The sequence below is a fragment of the Bicyclus anynana genome, chromosome 1, assembly GCF_947172395.1.
Source record: "Bicyclus anynana chromosome 1, ilBicAnyn1.1, whole genome shotgun sequence".
Taxonomy (NCBI): domain Eukaryota; kingdom Metazoa; phylum Arthropoda; class Insecta; order Lepidoptera; family Nymphalidae; genus Bicyclus; species Bicyclus anynana.
In genome coordinates this window covers 32,501-54,147 of record NC_069083.1, presented here as the reverse complement: position 1 = coordinate 54,147, position 21,647 = coordinate 32,501, and the positions used below count along the sequence as shown (strand labels likewise).

The 21,647-nt window shown below is 39.9% G+C and overlaps 4 protein-coding genes across 5 annotated transcripts; 2 read left to right on the top strand and 2 right to left on the bottom strand.

Annotated features, from left to right (window-relative positions):
• The first annotated feature begins 1,754 nt into the window (after nucleotides 1–1,754).
• LOC128198441 (uncharacterized) lies at nucleotides 1,755–4,102 on the top strand. The gene is made up of 3 exons (XM_052883960.1): nucleotides 1,755–2,065; nucleotides 2,539–2,952; nucleotides 3,748–4,102. The coding sequence occupies exons 1-3, from the start codon at nucleotides 1,993–1,995 to the stop codon at nucleotides 3,963–3,965; spliced, it is 705 nt and encodes a 234-aa protein (XP_052739920.1). The 5' UTR covers nucleotides 1,755–1,992; the 3' UTR covers nucleotides 3,966–4,102.
• LOC112050745 (phospholipase ABHD3) lies at nucleotides 4,021–8,036 on the bottom strand. Its single transcript, XM_024089088.2, has 2 exons — nucleotides 7,556–8,036; nucleotides 4,021–5,332 (listed from the first exon to the last, which is right to left on the bottom strand). The coding sequence occupies exons 1-2, from the start codon at nucleotides 7,828–7,830 to the stop codon at nucleotides 4,438–4,440; spliced, it is 1,170 nt and encodes a 389-aa protein (XP_023944856.2). The 5' UTR covers nucleotides 7,831–8,036; the 3' UTR covers nucleotides 4,021–4,437.
• Nucleotides 8,037–11,758: 3,722 nt separating this feature from the next.
• Nucleotides 11,759–17,741, bottom strand: LOC128198437 (DNA repair protein complementing XP-A cells homolog). Of its 2 annotated transcripts, none has more exons than XM_052883945.1 (3): nucleotides 17,497–17,741; nucleotides 15,072–15,423; nucleotides 11,759–14,625 (listed from the first exon to the last, which is right to left on the bottom strand). In XM_052883945.1, exons 2-3 carry the CDS (start codon nucleotides 15,413–15,415, stop codon nucleotides 14,193–14,195), a joined length of 777 nt encoding a protein of 258 aa, XP_052739905.1. In that variant the 5' UTR covers nucleotides 15,416–15,423; nucleotides 17,497–17,741; the 3' UTR covers nucleotides 11,759–14,192. The 2 variants fall into 2 exon arrangements, with proteins under 2 accessions (XP_052739905.1, XP_052739908.1); XM_052883948.1 differs by lacking the exon at nucleotides 17,497–17,741 and adding an exon at nucleotides 17,100–17,391.
• LOC112050746 (zinc finger protein 706) lies at nucleotides 13,706–14,709 on the top strand. The gene is made up of 2 exons (XM_024089089.2): nucleotides 13,706–13,849; nucleotides 13,929–14,709. The coding sequence occupies exons 1-2, from the start codon at nucleotides 13,706–13,708 to the stop codon at nucleotides 14,016–14,018; spliced, it is 234 nt and encodes a 77-aa protein (XP_023944857.1). The 3' UTR covers nucleotides 14,019–14,709.
• Nucleotides 17,742–21,647: the final 3,906 nt, after the last annotated feature.

The following is a 21,647-nucleotide window of genomic DNA, read 5'->3' as shown; positions in this document are numbered from 1 at the left end:
ATCGAACTTGAGCTTGATATAACGATAGAAGCTGTTCTGGTGTGAAGTACCGCTTCACTTTATTAAGGATGCCAAGTTTTTTGCCTGCAGTTTTTGCCTTAGACTCAATGAATTGTCCGAAGTTAAGTTTGGACGATATGGTTACTACAAAAAGCTCTAAACTATCAGAAATTTCTACAGATACATCCCGGAAAGTTGGAGTTAGATGGAAGTGACTCCTTTTGGCGGTGAATAAACATGCCTGAGTTTTTAGAGAAATTTAACCAAATCTGCATATCCTCAATCAGATACCTCATTTAAGGTTAAATTAATGCGTTGCACCAACGCCTCTCTTTGCCCAAGCACCTCAACCCCACTAGCACGGGGACTGGATATATATCTCTCTGTAACAGTGCTATCATCTGCATACCCAAATATACCGGGTTAAAGCAGATCATTTATATGGAGCAGAAAAAGTGTAGCAGAGAGAACTGATCCCTGAGGAACACCGGCATTAATTGCCATTTAAATAAAATTAATATAATTAATTAATTAATAATTAAAAATAGTTAACATTATTCATTATAATAATAAATATTTAACAATAAAAAATACTCCATCTTATTTCTTTAGTTTTTGTGAACAGTTTTTAAAATATTTAACGCCAATTTTTCTTGAATAATATTACGGCTACGACGCCGTCGTGTTCCGTGCGCTCTCTCTGCCTATTATTCTTTAATCTGTGGGTATTTGGTAAATAGGTAATAAAGGTGGGCGGTTAAGAAATTTCTTACTTCAGATCACGTGACCTTATTTCTTTTCCAATCCTCTTATTTCATATTTTTAGTTCTTTGGGCCAGCAGGATTCTGAGGTAATCTTACTCAAAAGTCAAAAGTCTCAAAACTATGTTAATTTAGCCGTTTGTGCCAAAACGATGAGAACCTTTAGCTGTAAAGACTGATCATTATAATCTCCAGTAATTAAATTAAATAATAAATACCATAGAATTATAAGTACTTGTACCGAATCGTAAATCTATGATAAATACTTTGACACCTCTAAATAAATATGTTCCTTGCTTAGATATATAGATCATATATAGGTTAGGTGTCAAAGGTTCCTTGATTATAATCCGTGGAGGGAGTTGAATTATTTTTTCATAGATAAAATCATAATATTCACTATTTTAATGATCTGTCATTGTAGATTATAAAATTTAAATCTCAGTCAAAAACATGGCATGGGAACTTAGAAGAACGTGAAATCTTTATGAAGCAGCGTCAACTACATCCTAGATTTAAGATTTCAGGATAGTAAATTCAATTACTTATAGTGTGTATGTATTATAATGTTTTTAGAGGTTTAAGTTCGGAAAAAAACCGAAAAAAAAGAATTATTTATCCTTTTAATTTTGACGCTTAATAGGAAGAATGTGTTTGTATTTCTAAAGCAAAGGGATTACTAAAGAAAGACAATAAGTGTACATTAATTTCAACAATGTTCCACATAGTCTTTTGACCTAGTGGTGCATAACAAAGGTACTGTCGATCCTGAGTTCAAGCCTGGAGGTAACAATGAAAAACTTTTTTCTTTTTTTTGTTTTCTTCAATTGGTATGTTCAACTATTACAAAATCAAAAATCTCTCTCCTTTACAAAAAAATGCATTATTATTTTTATAACATACTATGCTAAAAATACCGTAGCTAGTTACTAGATGGCGCTATCACAGGCGATCCAAAAAAATAGAGTAGCCTATCTATTTCCAATAATACACTGTAATCTTTGGTCAAAAAGTAGACATACGTCAATAAACTAAAGTAATAAACGTCATAGCAAGTACATAAATAATTAAATAATAATTTGAAGAATAAAACATAAATCTAAATTAATTACAATGATGTGTTTAGTACTATCTTGTTTATTTTAAAACTGCCTACATTATTTTGTGTGGCATTCTGTTATTCCTAATACTGTGTGAAGTAACTAAACAAACCACAAACCACAAACAGTGATGTCAGAAAACTTTTTGCCTTTAATATTGGTCAGTGCAGCAGATTTAGCTAGTGCTTCGAAATTGATATCAGGTAATTTAATTAATTGATATTGATATACCTAATAATGTACTACAGTATGTATTGTAAAAATAGTTGACAGAAGAAGCAGCTGATAACTTATCTAAGGACCTGTGAACGCCAGACCTTCGTCATTTTATAAAAGCTGTAAGTTTGTCAGCTCATACTCCTACTATAAGTAAGTATGGTAGCCAGTTATGGAGTTTGGACCTTGCTAGCTTTGGGAGGTAGTAGGTTTTAAGGATCCAGACCCTCAACTGCCCAAGAATAAAGTGCAATTTTTTTATGTTTTCCTCAGCATAGTATGAGAAATTATATTCCCAGTCCACACTCTCCATCTATAACTTTATGTGCAAACAATCTCTTGACAAGCCCCAGGTGAGCGTCGCCTGTGGGTGCTACGGCCTAACAAGGTGATTTCATCTATACATTAGTCGAGTAACCTATCTGGGTACAAGTCTAAGGCAATGGCTATTCTGTTGCAGAAATAATTGACAATGAAGTGACGGACACCGACAGAGCGCTGCGCGGCGGGCGCGTGTGGCGCCTCGTCAACAAGTACTACCGCGCGGACGTGGAGCTGTGCGCCGCGGCCCCCGGCGCGCCGCCGCCGCCCGGCCTGCAGCTGCTCGAGGCGCACGTGGCGCACGTGGCGCCCGGCGCCGCGCCGGCGGACGACGCGCGCGCCGGCGCGGCGGCCGTGCGCCTGCTGGCCGTGGACGGCGCGCGCGCCCCGGACGCGCTGGTGCGCTGGGCGCGGCGCCGCGGCTACGAGCCCGTGCCGCTGGCGGAGCGCGCGGACGACGCGCACGACGCGGTGGGCGTGCGGCGCCTGCGCGACGCGCTGCACGCGCACCGCTGGCGCGGCCTGCTGCGGCTGGACGGCTGCGCGCCCGCAGGTCGGTGCCTCAGTATCGCTGTAAGGGCAACGCGATCCTTCGGTCCGTCCAGAACTATTGTTGGACCTAGTCAACATGCAAATATTTTTAGCAGACTCGGAAGTGGATTACAGAAATAAGAAAAACAATGTCGAACAAAGGTTATGGTGCTAATTAACAAAATAAACTGTAACTAAAACAAACCCTAGAATGGAAGAGAGTGCCCTTGAGTGGAGTCGCGGACTTGTGATCGTTGTATGTAGGGATAAGGACTTCCTTGACAGTTAACTGACACTCCCCTTTACCACTCAAGTCACTGCCCTCGCCTATCCCAAAATCACACTTGAAGGATTATCCTACAAAAGGTGGACGGATCAAACGCCACGACAAGAATGATGAGCTACCGTACGGCGAGCGCCTTATATCGCCAGTCGTACCCGCCTGATAGCTACCCCTCTCTAACTCCCTACTCTTTACGGATAAAAGTCGCGCCACCTAGTGAGATCGAGCGACGTCATATCCGTCTCAGACTACCTACTATTTCCTACAATATATTAATTACGAAAATTAATAAGATTTTTTTGGGGTCCTTCCCAGAGAGTGTGGACGATATTTTCTCGTCTATTCCGTAGTGTGGGGTATAGCTATCGGTAATTTTGTGCATAAGGTTTAAAGTATTCATTTAATCTATGGAACCCTACACCGTGCGTGGCTCGACAGGCCCATGGCCGGTTTTTTTTATAATTATATTCGAAAATCTTGGGATCGAATTCATTACTGCCAATTTGGTACAATATGGTACAATCCCGTACACAGGAGTGGTCGATGCCGACGAGCTGGACGAAGACGAGGAGGAGGAGGAGGAGGAGGCAGCGGTAGAGCGCGCCGAACAGTTCGCGGAGGCGCTGGGCGCACTGGCGGAGGCGGGCGCGGGCGCGTGCGCCGCCGACGACGACGACGAGCGGCGGCGGCGCGCCGAGCGGCTCGTGGCCGCCTTCTGCCGCGCGCTGGGCGCCGACCTGCCGCGGCTGTGAGCGGCTCGTGGCTTCGGCCGTGTCTGGGTGGGTGGGGAATAGTAAAACTACAAGACTTGATGCGTACGATTTTATTAAAACGATCAAAACGGATATGTGCGGCCGCGCCGCGTGTAAATATACTGCACTCCACATCACAGATTCGTATATTATTATCTCTTTGGACGAAAGAATTCCCGCAGTCCGCACTGCGAACGTACATACTGTGCGACTACATGTATATATATATAATTATGTATAATAAACGCTATATCAGACGTCGGCTCGTTCGTCGCGCGCCGACGGTCACGTGCCGCGGGACGTCGCAGATAAATAGCTCTCTTATAAATAAATAACGACATAATATTTGGACTACAATAAATGCTCGGCGCCGCGACGTCCCTCGTGTATATAATTGACTCAACGATAGTAAAGCGATAATAATACGGTTCGAAATATTAAACAATTTCGATGAACGATTTGTGCGAAAGCTCTAGTCGGCGCGCTCGTCGAGCGGCTCGGCGAGCAGCGCCGCGAAGTACTGGCGCGCCAGGCGCGCGATGTACGTGCGCTGCGGCGGCGTGGCGGGCGGCGCGGGCCACCAGCCCTCCAGGAAGCCGATGTGGCCGCCGCGCGCCGTCACCGCCAGCGCCACGCGCGCGCTCGCCGCCGCCTCGCGCGCCGGCAGCACGGCGGCGGGCTGGAACGGGTCGTCGGCCGCCTGCAGGCACAGCAGCGGCACGCGCACGCCGCCCAGGCGCCCGCGCAGCGTGGCCGCGGCGTAGTACGCGTCGGCGGACGCGAAGCCGAAGTGCCGCGCCGTGAAGGCGGCGTCGAACTGGCGCACGGAGCGGCAGCGCTCCAGCTCGGGCCCCGCCAGCGCGTGCGCGCGCACCGTGCGCCGCAGCCCGCGCGCCATGTGCCACGACAGCAGCGCGTTGAGCGGCGGCGCGTCGATGCAGGCCGCGCCCGCCTCCACGTCCAGCGGCGCCGACACCGCCAGCGCGGCGCGCAGCACGCCGGCCGCGCGCGCGCCGCGCTCCGCCAGGTAGTGGCCCAGGATGAGCCCGCCCAGCGACACGCCGGCGGCGAGCAGCGGGCCGGCGGCGCGCGCGCGCACGGCGTCCAGCACCTCGGCCAGGTCGGCGTGCGACACGGCGCAGTACAGGCGCGGCGTGGTGAGCGGCAGGCCGCCCAGCCCGCGGTTGTGGAACACCACGGCGTGCGCGCCCAGCTCGCGCGCCGCCGCCACCAGGCAGCGCACGTAGTCGGCCTGCGCGCCGCCCGTCAGGCCCGGCAGCACCAGCAGCACGGGCCGGTCGGCGCGCGGCTCCAGCTCGGCCCAGTCCAGCGCCACCTGCCCGCCGTCCGACAGCCGCAGCACCTCACTGCGCACGCACGCACAGCGCGTCTCAATAAACCGATTGAACGATTCATTCACTGGTTTCCATTTATTTACATGAAAACTCAACAAAGGAGAAAGACTTTCTCTGTTATAGTCATACATAATATTATCTTGTGAACAATAACAAGTAGGAACGAGTTGGACAGACGATATATCATTAGGACACCGATTCACCGCGCGGGAGCGGGCGCCGGCTGCGAGTATACTTCATATTGGTAGTCTTAAGATTGTTTCTAATTCAGATCTTCTACTAACAGGATGTTGTGGTAAATAAGTTTCCGTTTGAGTTTCCGCGATGTGTGCTGCGCGAGCGATGTGACGACGACGAGGAAGCACTAAAACTAAAAGGAAAACGACACGCAACGCACGAAAGGGAAGCATCGAAAGAAGCACGCTAGGTTTGAAACTAATAGGCAAAGTTAGAAGTACAGACATCAGGCAGAAAGCAAAAATAACAAACATACTGACACTTATTGATCAACTGAAATGGAGCTGGACTGGACATAAATGCTCCGCTGCAAAAAGGAAAAGGAGTAAGACAGTTTGGTATTCGAGGGAGGTCAGTAGAACAAAGTCAAAAGGCCCTTTGGTAACAACAGCGGCAAACAGAAAACAGTGGAAAGAGTTGGAGGGGAGCTTTTCTGAAATAATATTTTTGAATAATATTTTGTTCATTATTTTTCAATTATAATATTACGATGCTTACACTCACATTTTTTCCAACACACTGAATAATGCCCCCCCAACAAAAAATTTCAAAATACCTTCAATGTACAGAATTGGATCTGTTACAGTTTTATTATAAGTTGTAGATGGTGCTAGTAGTCCGTTATGCCACGGTAACGTTTGGTATTAGTAAAATCTCAAATTTATATAGATATAAAATATAGAAGTGTAGATAGATTTAGTCCATATTGACTTTCCCAAATGACTCATAAAAATTAATATATGCAAAGATAGTAAAATACCCAATTGTTGTTGCAAAATAAGTTGACTGGCTTGGCTTTGGTTCCTTTGTATTTGGCTGTTTTTAAAAATATCTAGAGGGGCAGCTAACCCCCTACCTCGTTACAGTGACGCCCTTGCAGATAAACATTTTGATAATGTAAATAGATCAACAGTGACTAAGGTAATAATAAATTAGTTTTAGGAGACAGTAGTCTTGTGCTCTGCTTGAGAGTTTATCTTTATTGATTGTAGTATTTGCAGCGGCCGATACATTTCAAGACAGTATTGATTGATTGAGTTCACACAATCTGAATTGAAGGCTGTTTTATAATATTTGTTATCCATTTGATAATGAAAGATGCAAAGAAACTAAGTCTCTGTACATTTAAATAAAATTACCTAAACTTTTAGTTTGGACCATTTCATTAAGTCAAAGATGCATGCTACTTAAATATATTTATATTGCAATTAGACACTTTATGAATTCAAAATTTCAAGTAGGCTTAGTTTAACTTTAGCGCTTTAGAAATAACAGCTCTGTACCATTTGTACTGACTGAGGACTCTACCACTGGTTCGGCAGACAGCATCTACTGAGAAGAGATTGCTCTTTCATATCATATTTTATTGTATTTAAAATCATTTCAATTGCTGATACTGTGGAGGTGGAAGCTGATGCAATGGCCTTTAATACATAGATAAAAGTATTTTATACATACTATATATAAAAAAAGTATTTTTCTTAAAGAAACATACTTTTATCAAGCCAATTATTTAACTAGATCCTTATTTATATATCATAATATCATCTCCCTAGATAGAAAAAAGAAGATCATCTCCATATACTTTTATACAGGGGTATACCTGGGTTCCCAGAGTTGACATTGTATAGGTCAGTGGGCATTTCCCTTTATGAATTGGTAGATTAAATTCTCAACAACACTTGATCTACAACAACTACTGATCTTCATAATGCTCAGTGTTACTGTCACGGCCGCTACGCTCCTCTGAACACTGGCAGACGGCCTTCAGTTTCACCCACATACTTCCTGAGATTGAGATTACCCCTACAACCTCACTGTCTTTACCTCTTTCTAATATTAATAAAAATAAAATGGAACAGATGTTTAAAGTAAACAACAAAATAGAAGAAAGGGTTAAAATCAGTCAAAGTAGACAAATACAAGTAGACGCGTGTGAAGCAGGCGGCAGGGGCAAGCAAGCAGCAGGCGGGGCGGGAGCAACGACGCTAACAATACCGGCGATAGTGTACCGGCGGCAGCAGGTGCGAGCGCAGCAGCGAGCCCAGCACGGTCTGCAGGCGCGCCTCCACGCACCACGGCGTGGGCCAGAAGCGCTCGCGCAGCAGCGGCACGCGCGCCTCCAGCAGGCGGCGGAAGGCGCCCGCGCGGCAATGCAGCTCCGGCCGCTTCACCACCTCCACCAGGTAGTAGCTCAGGTACAGGATGGATAGCGAAAGGCATATTAGAAACTCTTTCTTTAATTCAAATATGTACAAAAACACCCCTAACATCGTGAGCACCTTCGCTGACGCAGACGATTTAAATCATCAATCACTTTTAAGATGAATTATCTTTACATCTTAATCTTTTAGGCGAATCAAAGAGTCTAAATAAAATTGTAAAGTAAATTCGTAAATAGCACAGATTAGTTATTAGATATTTATAGGTACCTTTACAGACGATTTTATTCACTACCCAAGAGTAAATTAATATATTCAGAGGGGAATAAGGGCAGTGTTGCCAGTTGGGTCTTGTGAGAAGTTACCCGAAATATAAAAAAAGTAACCTTTTTGTGTAAAAAGTAACCTTTTCACTAACTAAATCTTGCTTTTTCCAGAGCATGGCTGAACCACTATTTCAGCCTCTAGGGGCTAAAGTAATTTTGTTTTTTTTAATATCTGTCTGTTACGAACAGAATCTTCGTTTCCTAACAGACAGATAGTTTCGTTCCAAGTACTAAATTACTTTATACCGAAGGAGATTTTTTCTCATTTATAGTGAGAATTGTGACCTTATTTTGAAGATGGAACAAAAAAGAAACAACTCGTATACAATGGGTCTGTTCAGCCCCTTGTTTAACAATCTATTATTCATATTTTTTACCGGAGAGGTATTACCGTATTAAAAGTTAAGTTAATAGAATGTTAGTTGTATTGGCACAGAAACATGGATGAGTTCTTGAGCACTTGTCCGCATTTATTGATTTAACGACCGTTCTGTTTTAGGTATACGAAATTGTAAGTTAATTCATAAAAATCCGAAATATCACGTAAAAGTAACCTTTTTATTAATGTAACCTAAAAGTTACCAATGCAGTCAAAAAATCACCTAAAAGGTTACAAAAGTAACCTTTTGGCAACACTGAATAAGGGTGGCCACTCACTGGCAATTTTTAGTTGGCCGACTATCGAACAAAACAACTAAGTTGCCAACGCTTACAACTTAGTTGCGCAACTTTTTAATTTGTATGGGTAGTGGTTTGCCGTGTGTGGTAAGAAGGTAAGGTGGCAAAGAAAAGCGTGTTTATCGATCGCCGTTTACTGTTCAACTGGTTTATTATAATTAAATACATTGGGTTAGTAATGTTCTTGAGTTGTTAATTGTTAGTGTGGCCTGAACGCCACATGTGCATTGTGCAGGCCATATGTCGGGATACATTTTGGTACGTTATAAACTTATGGATAATCTACGAACTAAATATTAATGTGGATACGCTTATAATTATTAAACAATAATATTTGTATGGATAACGCTACAGTGGCACCAAAAGTTGAACGGGCCCCAATAGATAAACGTTTGTGCTAAAATCCCGAAAATAAAATAAACTACGCTACTTACACGTACGCAATATTTTTACACAGATTTTAAAAATATAACTTTTTGTAAGGGTAAGACTGGAATAGACATGAAATTTTTGAATACCGTTTCATGTTTTTAATGGTATACAGTTTCACTACAGTATGGTATTTCATAAGTTTTTGTGCACATCTTTTCTTCATCATCACTCATCACTGTCATCTTCACTGTCTGAGACATGAATTATAAATTCCGGTGTCGTATTTGTTTTATTATCTATTATTTAAATTATATATAAAATTACTGATGCAACGGTTCGTGTCGTACTGACTCGAGAATGTATTCGTTTTTGAATTTCGTATTTGTTGCGCCTACGACAACTTCGTGTTCCGTACGCTCCATCTGTATATTATTGATTAATCTGTGTATTGGTAGTAAAAAATAAAAGGCTATTTTATTTTATTTCATTTTATAGATAAAAGACCACATTAAATACATTCGATTTTATATTTCGATTTTTTCATGATTTTTTTTATGATTCAATTTTGATGGTTCCTATTATTCACTCTATGGTTCATTTTTAATTTCAAGCCCTAATTATCTGTCAATTTTATATGTCAAACTTGTCAAAAGTGTTCAGCAAAGATTACAGTGTATTATTGGAAATAGATAGGCTACTCTAATTTTTTTCGGAACGCCTGTGATAGCGCCATCTAGTAACTAGCCACGGTATTTTTAGTACAGTATCCATTATTGTTATAAAAATAATAATGCATATTTTTGTAAAGGAGAGAGATTTTTGATTTTGTAATAGTTGAAGAAATACAAACACATTCTTTCTATTACACGTCATAATTAAAAGGAAAAATAATTCTTTTTTTTCGCTTTTTTTTCCGTGCTTATACGGTTTCAATCTCTAAAAACATTTTATTACATGCACACGTCTTGTTGTAAGTTGCATTTACTATCCTGGAATCTTAAATCTAGAATGTAAATGGCGCTGCTTCATAAAGATTTCACGTTCTTCTAAGTTCCCATGGCATGGTGTTCAGTTAGTTATTCGTCTGTCTTCATTTACGGCTTGTTTTAGTGTTTCGAAAAAAATATTACTTTAAATTACTAATTTTGAGTTACTTTTGTGTATAATATTAACTTCAAATGTTTCACTTTAATAAATAAGACCTTTATGAGTTGATTATTATATGCAACAGTGAAAATTTCGTTTTCAAAGTTAAAGTTCGTCTAAGGGGTTTCTTGTTTACGTTTCTGGAATTCGGATTTGGAATGGACTGTAGTATTTTCTCTTCACGACAAAAACTAAAGAAATGCGGGAAACTTTCCTAATATGTATTATCTATGGCATAACACAGACGACACAGAACCTTCAAAGTTAAAACGAAGATTAAAATACCTATAATCCATAGACAGTACACTAAGCGTATAATCTTTGTTTTGTAGAGAAAATTCTTTAATTCTATAAAAGCCGTGCCTTAGACCATTTGGTCTAAGGGCCGTGCAGACTATTTTAGTCGATTACGAACAATTTTTGGATTTACCGCCTAAACTCGTTCGTACTCGACTAAAATACTGAAGTAGTCCGAACTAGTAACTAAATAGGATTAAAGGAGTATTAGTGTTCTGTGCATTGACTTAATCTAAGGTTCTCCTTTGTGTGATTAGTGTTCTGTGGAGGTGAGTGATCTGTTCTGCTTCTGTGTCTGAATCATTAGTTTTCCATTTCTTGTTTTAATTACTAAATACACTGTAAATTTAATAATCATTTTGCAAGATTAACTTTGTTTGCTTCAAAACAATTTTCAGTCAAATATATTCTACAGTTAGTGTCAATTGTAATCTGGAGCTACAAATTATCTATAATACCCAAATTTTGCCGTATCGTGAATCACATCTGTTCGCAAGAGATAGTACTTTCAATTCAATATTGGTGTCTAGAGCATCGCAGCATCACGTAGGTATGTTATAAACCGTTGTATCCCCTCTCGTGAGACTGCTGCTGCTGGTTGGCAGTCTGCAGCGTGTCGACGTGTAATGTGAAGCAGCTGCTTATCACTTCCCTCACTAATCGTTTGATATCAATAAAAATACTGATTAATATTGATCTGTACAAATTATTTGGTATAATTATTGTTTTATGCAAAATACTCCTTTGATTGATAATGGATTATACAGAATAATTTGACTGTAAATGCAAAATTTTGAAGCCCAAGCAGGTACATAGCTCCAAATAGGGAACTCTAATAATGGGGTTAACTTTCCACATTATTACAGTTCGAAACAAATTAAAAATTAAGGTAGGAAATGCATGTTAATATTGTTTTATTAAAATGTTATTCAAATGATCTTCATACACAATTTGCACTGTTTACAAATAAACAAATTAGAAATGAAGGTAGAAAATTCATGTCATTTCATAAATAATTTATTTTAAATGAGCAGACCCAGTTAAACTTCGCTTTTATTCAAAAAAATTAACCAAATTGGTTCAGTTGTTCTCGAGATTTGGGCTTAACAACACATTTCATACTGAATGTATGAAATTTTTAATATAAAATGATATTTTAAGTACATCTAATTATTTTTATATTATAGTTGACATCAATTTAGCATAAAAATAATCCCAAACAAACTTACAAAAGTATATTTATTTCAAGTAGGCTTCAAAATTATGAAAGTATTTACAATAATATTAAATCTATTTAAATTAAATATTACCCACCTTTTATATTTATATAATAAAAATATAGATTAGATTTAGATTAATTTTAAATTTAGTACATAAATAGTACTTTTAAAATGAATCTAAAAACTTAGGCGTCATAGAATTCCATGGCAGTGGCAGACGAAAATGAGAGGTATAGGCCAATAGGCCTAACTCCTCTCAGTCTGAAAGGAGAATCAATCAAAAGGAAATAAGGAGACGATCCACATTGGGCCAGAGTGGTGGACTATTGGCATTTATATACTGTGTGTTATAGGAAATACCGTCCGCCCCTTAAGGGTGTACTTAGGTATTGTGTATACATTATTTTTATGCAGTCCTTATTTTTAAAGAAATACATTTTTTTCCCTGCACGAAATCAACATAAAAAAAACTTCATGGCAACACAAAAGTTGAGATAGGTTAATTATTAGTAGGCATTACTACAAAATAAAAACGCCGCCATCTATGTTTTGTGCTGCGTTTACACGTTTCTATTCAAAGCGGTATTGGATGGGCAAGTAAACACACAAGTACACTCAACAAGGTGATAGGTTTGTCAAGGTGCTTTATCATCTTGTGCTATGTACAAGCATGCATGCGTGCTTGCATAACTGGCGTGTTGTGATGTGTGTAAACACGAAAAGTTAATTTACACAGATGGACGATGGCAGATGAATTAATGGTAAGTCGATCATTTTCCACATTTTCCACTCCTTGAACATACATTACACCAGAAACTATGCCTTTTACTCTGGAACACAGTAATAGCTCTGTCGCAAATACTACTAATTAATAATAAGTCTGCATTTTGGGCGAGTGGCGCAAGCAAACTAAACACAGCATTACAGACATTGCACGTGGCGGCGCGGTGTTTCAAAGACAGTGGGCGCCGAAAACGATGGTACCTACTACCTACCCTTTACGATATGCGGCGCGGCATTGTCAAAAGGCTTTCTATTTTGCCGACTTTTGTGCCACATTTGTGTAGGTAGGAGGTAATAATCTAGATATACGTACCATAATTGATAGTACAGTGTTGTCACTTTTTAAATTTTCCAAGTTTTCCAAGTTTTATGTTTAAAATTAGAAACTTTATTATCACGATAAAAATGCTTAATTATTGAATAATATTTTTTTAAATATTTTTTCTGTTTATAATATTATTATGCTTACACGCATATTTTGGATCGGACGGTATTTTTAAAACACACTGTGTATATATATATATATATATATATATATATATATAAAATATTCACTATTTTTATTTTTATATATATAAAAATCAATGCCGCTTTTCGTTGTCATTTTAGAACTCACAAATGGGCTCACCTATCCAAAAACCTAAATAAATGTTTAGGCTTTGTTCGGACTATTTAGTAGATGGTTTATGTGAAACTTGCACAAAATCAGTCAAGCAGTTCTTCATTTATCACATTTTTTGTAACAAATGAATTCAGGAGTAGTGCAGGGGTATGGTAGGGTATGGGTAGGGTAGGGGCAGGGTACAGTAGGGTAGGGTGGGGATGGGGGTAGGGTAAGAATTGGGAAGAAGTGCACATAAGTCAAAGCAAAGCTTGACTGTTTCATGGATAAAAATAAATAAATAAATAAGTGGTAGATACACCACTTATTTTATTGTAAAAAGTTGTGTATAAAAAAAATAACCTTAACAATTATGATTTATAGTTAAAATGAAGTTATTATAAAAAATTAAGATGTACAGCAGTGACAGGTCTAGACCCAATTTTAGAGTTTCAATTTTATTCACTTTGATAGAAAAATAGTGTATCCATGTAAGCTAATAAAATTATTAATAATAAAATTCATATTAACTAGTATTCTTTTTGATAGATCGTTGAAGCAGAATGGCTCGCGGACAACAAAAGCTGCAGTCACAGGCCAAGGCTGCGGAGAAGATCTCCAAACTGAAGAAGCAGCAGGGGCACAGTGCCACGGAACAGAAGAAGGCTGCGCAGAAAGCTCTGGTGCACGTTTGTGCCATTTGTAAGGTAACCGTGTGCCGGGAATCGTGAAGCGGAATGCAGGTCGGCCTCACAGCGCAATCACAATGATATTTCTTTGTTGCAGGCTCAGATGCCCGACCCCAAGACTTACAAACAACATTTTGAAAACAAACACCCCAAGAACGATCTACCTGAAGACTTGAAGTCTATTTAAATGAGATGCATATTTGTCACCACGACACCAACGATCGACGCCAAGCGAGCGAAGTCGTGAACTCCCGGGCGGCCGCTGCGATGGTGTCGTGGAGACAGATAAGGCGACACAGCTTAGGTTTATTTTTTTTATTTATAAGCGCAGTTCACAAGTTTCCATCCGGCGGTCGGCCGCCTACATCTTCTCGTAGGTCTCTCGGTGTCCGCACGCGCACTCGCGCCGGTACTCGTCGGCGTCCGCGTCGTACGTCTCGGGCCCGAAGGCGTGCTCGTGCCCCTCGCGCGCGCCCGCGAACAGGCCGGAGCGCGCGGCCAGGCGCAGCGCGCGCAGGCGCCGCCCCGCCGCCTTGTGCTCGGCACGCTCGCGGCGCTCGGCGCGCGCGGCGCGCTCGCGCTGCAGACCGTCGCGCCCGCCCCACACGGCGCACGCGCGCTCCTCCAGCTGCGCGCGCAGGTACAGGCGCATGGGCGGCGCGCGCGCGCGGTGCGGGTTGGGCCGGCTCAGCGCGCGCAGCGGCGGCGGGCGCGCGTCCAGGTCGCAGTCCTGCAGCAGGAACTCGCTCTTGGCCTGCGTGCGCGGCAGCAGCGCGTGCGCGCCCGCGTCGTCCCTGCGGCAGACGGACGAGATGGCACCGGCCCGGACTTTGAACTCATACATTTTTTACTTATTAAATTGATTAATCTATTGCAAATGTTCAATGTTTCAATTATTTTAGAATTTATTTATATCTAACAATTTCAATTATTTACATCTTTTCGAACATTAAAGTCGTTAAAGACGAATCGATCACGACCAGCTTTAGGAAAAAAAAAGGCGTCACCGATCTGTGATATGTTGAATTAAAATGGCTGAAGGGAAACCTCGACCGTATTTGTATGAAACAATATTTCCAAAAGTTGTAGTCTCACGCTCTCAGGGATGAAGCCGTCACCTGCACGTGCGCAGCGACTGCGATAGCGTAGATCCGCCGACTGCACTATTGCAACCTGTCGACGGCATCCCTAGGCCGAGTCTATCGCCAGTCATCCGTGAGAGGTCGCAGTGAGGGCCGACCTGCAGGCGTCGCACACGCTGTAGTCGAAGGTGTCGAGGAGGAAGGACTGCGGGAAGCGCGCCGCGCACTGCAGGCACGCGGGCTGCACGCTGCGGTGCACGAGCGGCGCGGGCGCGGGCGCGGCCGCGCGCGGCGGCGGCTCCGGCGCGGGCAGGAAGCCGCCGCCGCAGTCGGGCGCCGCGACCGCCGGCGGCTCCGCGCCCTCGCGCCGCAGCAAGCGCGCCGAGCGCAGCGCGCGCGCCCTCTGGCGGCTGCGCTCGGCGCGCGCGCGCTGCGCTGCGCTCAGCGTCGGCTCGTCGCCCTCTGCCGTCTGTTCTTTGTCGCTCTCGCTCTCGCTGGCCATACTCGAGGCTGGAAAATAAAGAATGACCTATTACTTAATTTTCAGCAGCAGAACAGTAGTTCCGAATGTTGTTGTCCCAGTCTTAAGAGCGCAGCTTCCTAGGTGAGGGAATGCTGCTCACGCTCTGCTCGTTCTGTAGTGGCACACACGCTGGCCGGCTGAGGCTGATATAAGTTATATGACAGACACTAAGTTATATGTCTCATTTCCTGTTCCCGTGAGAATACACGTTTAAAATATATTCTATGACACACACATAACGTGGGTTTCTTTTATTGATAAAAGATATTTTTAGAAATTGTTTCTGAAGATCCTCCCCACGATCTCATTAAAGATAGTTAATTATTTACTTTCGTATATTTATTTGTTCCTTTATTTATTATTTGACAATGATTTTAAAATATAATACTTAACACTATTAAAAATTTATAAAAAATCCAACCCTCCCATTGAGGGGCATTTTGAGTGCCCGAGCAAGCAGTGGTCAGAGCTCAAGAGTGAGAAACCTGCTCATGATGTGTTGTTTCACGAGTCACTGCCTTCTATATCAGACCTTAAAACCATTGACTGAAACATCTAACAGAACAATAACAGTTGACTCACCAAGTAACTTAAACCAAAATACTCATACTAAAGCCAAACTTAATATACAATGTTTATCAACAATCAAATTATTTAGTAATTTTACACCTCATAATAATAACTTTAACTAAGTAACTTGTTTGTAAATGAATGCAAATAAATATGATTTAAGTAACTTAGAACAATTAGATAATATTATTTTTTGCATAACATTTTATAAAAAAGCGATACATAATCAATTTTCTTGTACAGCTAATCTGTAATCAATCCTAGGGGTGTTGGGAGTGTCATTGTCATGTGGGGGTAACTGTTGAAAGCTATGTTTTTTGTGTGTGTCAAAGTATATATTAATCCCTGTATTCTCATGGTAAAAGAATTTATAAGTACGCTGGTGAAACCGAGAGCCGATGGTGGCTAGTCTATACTAATATTATAAAGAGATAAAATTTTTAGGTTCTAGGGGGTAATCTCTAAAGCACCAATTTTGAAAACCCTTTTATTACTAGAAAACCCCATTAATTGTTAGTGTCATAGGCTACAGAAACAGAAACTACATGCGTCAAACTGGGAGGTGTTGGCTAGTGATGCATAGTATATCACCCCTATTATCCCACCCTTAGGGTAGAAACTTTTTTAAACTAATATGGCAAATATTTTGAAGTCTACGGCCTACACTATTAAAAGTTTACTTTATAATTAATGGGTATACAATCAATCATCCCCTGTTTTCATACCCTTAGAATTGGTAATTATTTCCAAATTTTCAATGGTGTTTTTTAAAGTTCTTAGTTTACACAATTAAAACATTATCAAACTTCTAAAATTTTTGTCTATCTGTTTGTACGGGCTAATCTCTGGAATGGCTGAACAGATTTTAATGAGATTTCTACTGGAAGATAGAGGAGGTTGTGAGGAAAAACATAAAGGCTATCTTTTTTCATACAAATACACGGTTCCCGTGGGATTTGTGAAAAAATAATTCATGCATGCAAAGTATACAAAGAACAGTCCCTATAAGTTAAAATAAATTAGATATGAAATGAAATGATATATGTTTTGTACCTTCAGTTCTAATTTGTTAGTTGTTAAACTACCTACATACCATACTTTTCTTCTTCAGCTTTAACCAGTTCATTGTCATGTCAACAAACAGTATTTTGTGGCACACTGACACGCTAGCTTAATGTTAGTGCAGAATGTCACCGGTCGCAGCTCGGACTCGCTACTGCTGACGCTTTTTCATACACGAGTAGTTTTTGAGGATATTGTTTCTGAGATAATTCCTATATAATAAGTAATAATTTGTTTACAGAGAAACACGCGTGACCGCTAGGCCGGGCTGTGGCGTTTATCGCCTTCGCCAGAGTCAACTGGTTTTGATAATAAACCTGACACACTCACAGGCATAGATCACTAACATTTAAGCCAGTGGGAGTAGGAAGGTATATTTTCAAAAACTGGTTATAATAGCTTATGTGCATGATAAATAATCTACTTGCCTGCAAAATTTGAACTATGAAGAATTATGCGAAGAGAACAATGAAGAATTGAAGACTATGACTGTGTTTATCACATCAAATTAGAGTATTAATATGTATATAAATTCATTAATAAATCACTATGGTTAACAAATAATATGCAAATATCACAGATTAATAGTTATGGCGAATATACTCGTGCATTTATCTTAAAGAGGAGTTTAAATCACAGATCACTTTACTATTATTAGTTAATTTAAAACTGTAGGACTAAATTTAACGATTTAATAAACATCACAGATTACAGATCACTATAGAATAAATATTAAATTACTCTTTGCTATAGACTAGAAAATCTACAATAGGACCACAGATTAGATATTAGTACTAACAATTATAGTATAATCAATAATCGTGCGAATTTTCTGACAGATGCTAATGTCACTTTGTAAAATAATGATAACATATTTATTGTCATAGTGATGTCTTGTTCTGTATAGGTAAAAAATAGTGCCCCAGATCATTCACTTTCAAAGAGGAATTTTGAACAGAAATTTCTATTATAACGCTTAGTGACAGACGGGTGAAAGAAAAATTGCGTAAATTATGTAATTGACCAATTTTTTACCTATTTGCCCTGATCTCTGAGGGTACGACTACTTCCGATTTGAAAATTTAGAGTACCTAATGAAATTTATAATAAAATTCTAAGAATAAAATATTTATTGTACAAAAAAAGTGTTACAGTTGTAATTTAGTTACAAAATCCTCCTCCATCCTCATAAACTTGGCGTTTTTGGGAGGATGGCGGGTTCACTAGTATGCTAATTATTATCTAGTAGCGGATCCTGTCAAGCTACGCTTTGACACATTCCCTACTCCTACCCTACTACTACATCTACCCTACCATACTCTCACCTAACACCTACCCTAGCATACCCTACTCAACCTTACCCCTACCCAAAGTAAGTACCCTATTCTATGTCCTTCTCCTGGTTCTAAATTACCTCTCCACCAATTGTCAGACAAATCGGTCCAGCCGTTCTTGAGTTGTAATTATGTACATGTAACAAACCCGACTTTCTTAATTACGAGTATCACTGACAGGTATATTGTAGCCAATAGACCTGATATATGCTAGTCGATCGGTCAGTGCGTCGTGCAATAATTTGTTGATATTACAGTTCCACATGACGATAATCTGGTGAAAGCCGAAAAGGAAAAAGTATCAAAATACTTGGACCTTTCTCACGAGATTACCGCCATGTGGAATGTTGAGTCAACTATTATTGTTCCGATAGTTGTTTCAGTCAATGGTCTTATAGCGAAAAGCTTCGACTAACACCTTAAGAAGCTTTCGCTTAACTGTTGGATCAAGAGTCGGATACAAAAGGCAGTGATTCTTGAGACGGCGCGTATTGTGAGGAAGTTCCTCACTCTGGAGCCCTGACCACCGGTTGCTTAGGCACTCAAATGTCCCGCAGTGGGAGGGTGAATTTTTTTTATAAATTTTTAATAATGTTTTGTATTTTATACTTATATTGTTAAAAATTAAAAAAAAAGAAATAATAAATAAATAGATACTAATATTATATAGCGGAAAGATTTGATTGTTTGTTTGCATGGAATAGTCAGTAACTATTCAAATGTTCGACTCTGTGATGGTCGAAAAACTACAATTTCAAACAAATATCTAGCGCCTAAGCCAACGCAAACACAAAGTTTAGAATCGTCTGATGATGAAAATAAAGATGAAGAAAAAGTAGAGTCAGAAAAAAAAGTGTGTGTCAGCTCCGACGCACGGATGGAGTGTACTCTTTTCAATAGCAACGCCTGAAAAGTGAAAGGTGCGCAAGCGAGGTGCAGCGCTGCGTGCGCGCCCACCAACAGCGTGCACGTGCGTGCGGACGCGCTAGGCATGTGAACGCTGTTGGCGGCAGCGCACGGTGAAAGGTGCGCAGAATAGGTTGCGCACAAAAAAGGTAACGCTATGCGTTCATCGAATTTTACTGCCCATATTTTTTTCATAACGGAGGCTATATATGAAAAATCTATTCTTAAGGAGTGAACTCCAATAAGTTATGAAATGACATGCGTTACGTTTTTTGTGCGCAACCTATTCTGCGCACCTTTCACCGTGCGCTGCCGCCAACAGCGTGCATATACGTGCGCACCTATGTGCACGCTGTAAGCGGGCGCGCACGCCGCGGCCTGCTGCACCTCGGTTGCGCACCTTTCACTTTTAAGGCGCGAGTATTGACACGTGCTTCGGGGTAACTTTTTGTTTCTTTTTAACATGCACACTTTTTTTTGTTGGTAAACAGTGCACATCGAGTAGGGCTTTAGTAATGCTTATGTTAAAGAAGACTAAATTTATAGAATTGTAAAATAACTAATAGACTTTATAATATACTTCACATTATATATTTTACTCTTACAATGATATAATCTTTAAAATAAATTAGAAAGTTGCGCACTAAAGGTGCGCACCAAAAACGTGACACTTTTTCGTTAGTTCAGTTGGTTTTACCCCTCGGATTTTTCTCATACCGGGCGCTTTATATATAAAAAATCGATTCTTAAGGAGTAAACTCCAAAAATAACGATAAATTTATGACTCTAATATCGGAGCCCCGAAGATCAATGAGGGTGCATACGGTGCTATACTGAGCAGGGACCAATGAGTTGAAATTGGAACTCCTTTAATATTTCTTTACGTTTAATCTTTCATTATCTTCCATTTTAAATATTTTAAAATTGATATATAATTTATATTAAATTTGATATGAGTCAACTACCCTATTTTTATTAATAGAGAAACTTAAATAAAAAGTAAATTTTATAGAGATAGTAAAAAATATTTGCTATTGTGTATTTTTTTTCATTCGTTCTTTAATAATTCCGGAATACAATAATACCGAAGTAGGTGACTTACTTTTGCGAACGAAGTCACAGGCGTTGCTAGTCATTAATAACTTATCATGAAAAATCTGATTTATAAATTAAAAGCATTAATTTAATTGTATGTGTCTCAGTTATTAGTCAAATTAAATGAGGTCTTAGAATAATTTTATTTTCATTACTGACTGACTCAAAATATGTTTTTCGTTTATTATTAAGCCATAGACTAATTTCTTAATAAATAACAGATGTAAATATTATTTATTGAAATTATTTGTAATTTTTGTTCAGAACATAATGAGTGAGTCATGTTCGTTCACTTTGTCACATCACTATTTTTGATTCAATAAACAATGGTATCACAGGAAACGTCAGATGGGATCGCTGAATTCATTATTCGACTATAACATCTACTAACATGGATAATTTCTGACTTTTCAACTACTTCGACCTCGAAAAAAATTCGAACTTACCTCAAGCGAAAAAAGTCTGAATATGGTTTTGAATTGAAAGTTACGTATAACCGCGCTCTCAGAATACGTTAGTTTAAATTTCATAATTTTTGACTTTTCAACTACTTCGACTTTGTAACTTTGAAAATTTTGAAAAAATAATATGAATAAATTTTTGTTTTTTATGTTACAGGGAGACGCAGGAGGCCTGAGAACGTCACCCGGACTGCGAATTAACAATTAAGGACCAACGCCGACTTTAAATTTTCAAGAAGTGTTGACAGAATCTATCAAATTGGGTTAGGTTAGGTTAGGTTAGGTTAGGTTTTTTTTTTTTAAATGAAACTACATAAACTGTTACTATTACAATGTAACAACTTTGGAACTATGGTAATTCAACTTATCTTTATTTCAATAACTAAAAGTTCGCGCCAAACCGCCGTAAACAAAGCATGTGTGCAATTACAGTAGCCGTTGGGGGATGAAAAGTTTTTTTTTATTATCCATCTTCCCCGCAGGCTTTTCCGTGTACACTTAGTCTTCTTATTATACACTTAATCTAATTAACTACTATTTACAAATAATATACTAATATATAACTAAACTACTACAGACTTTATTCTATACTCTACAATCTTTTTATCTTTTTCATTTTTTTTTATTTTTCCTTATTCTTACTTAATTTTTAATCTATTCTAGAGACTACTCCATGTACACTCAGCGTCTATATTCTCACTACCTAGTATTACATTATTTACAATTTCGTCTTATATTCTAACAACTTCTATCCATTTACATTAATATTTATTACTACATAGT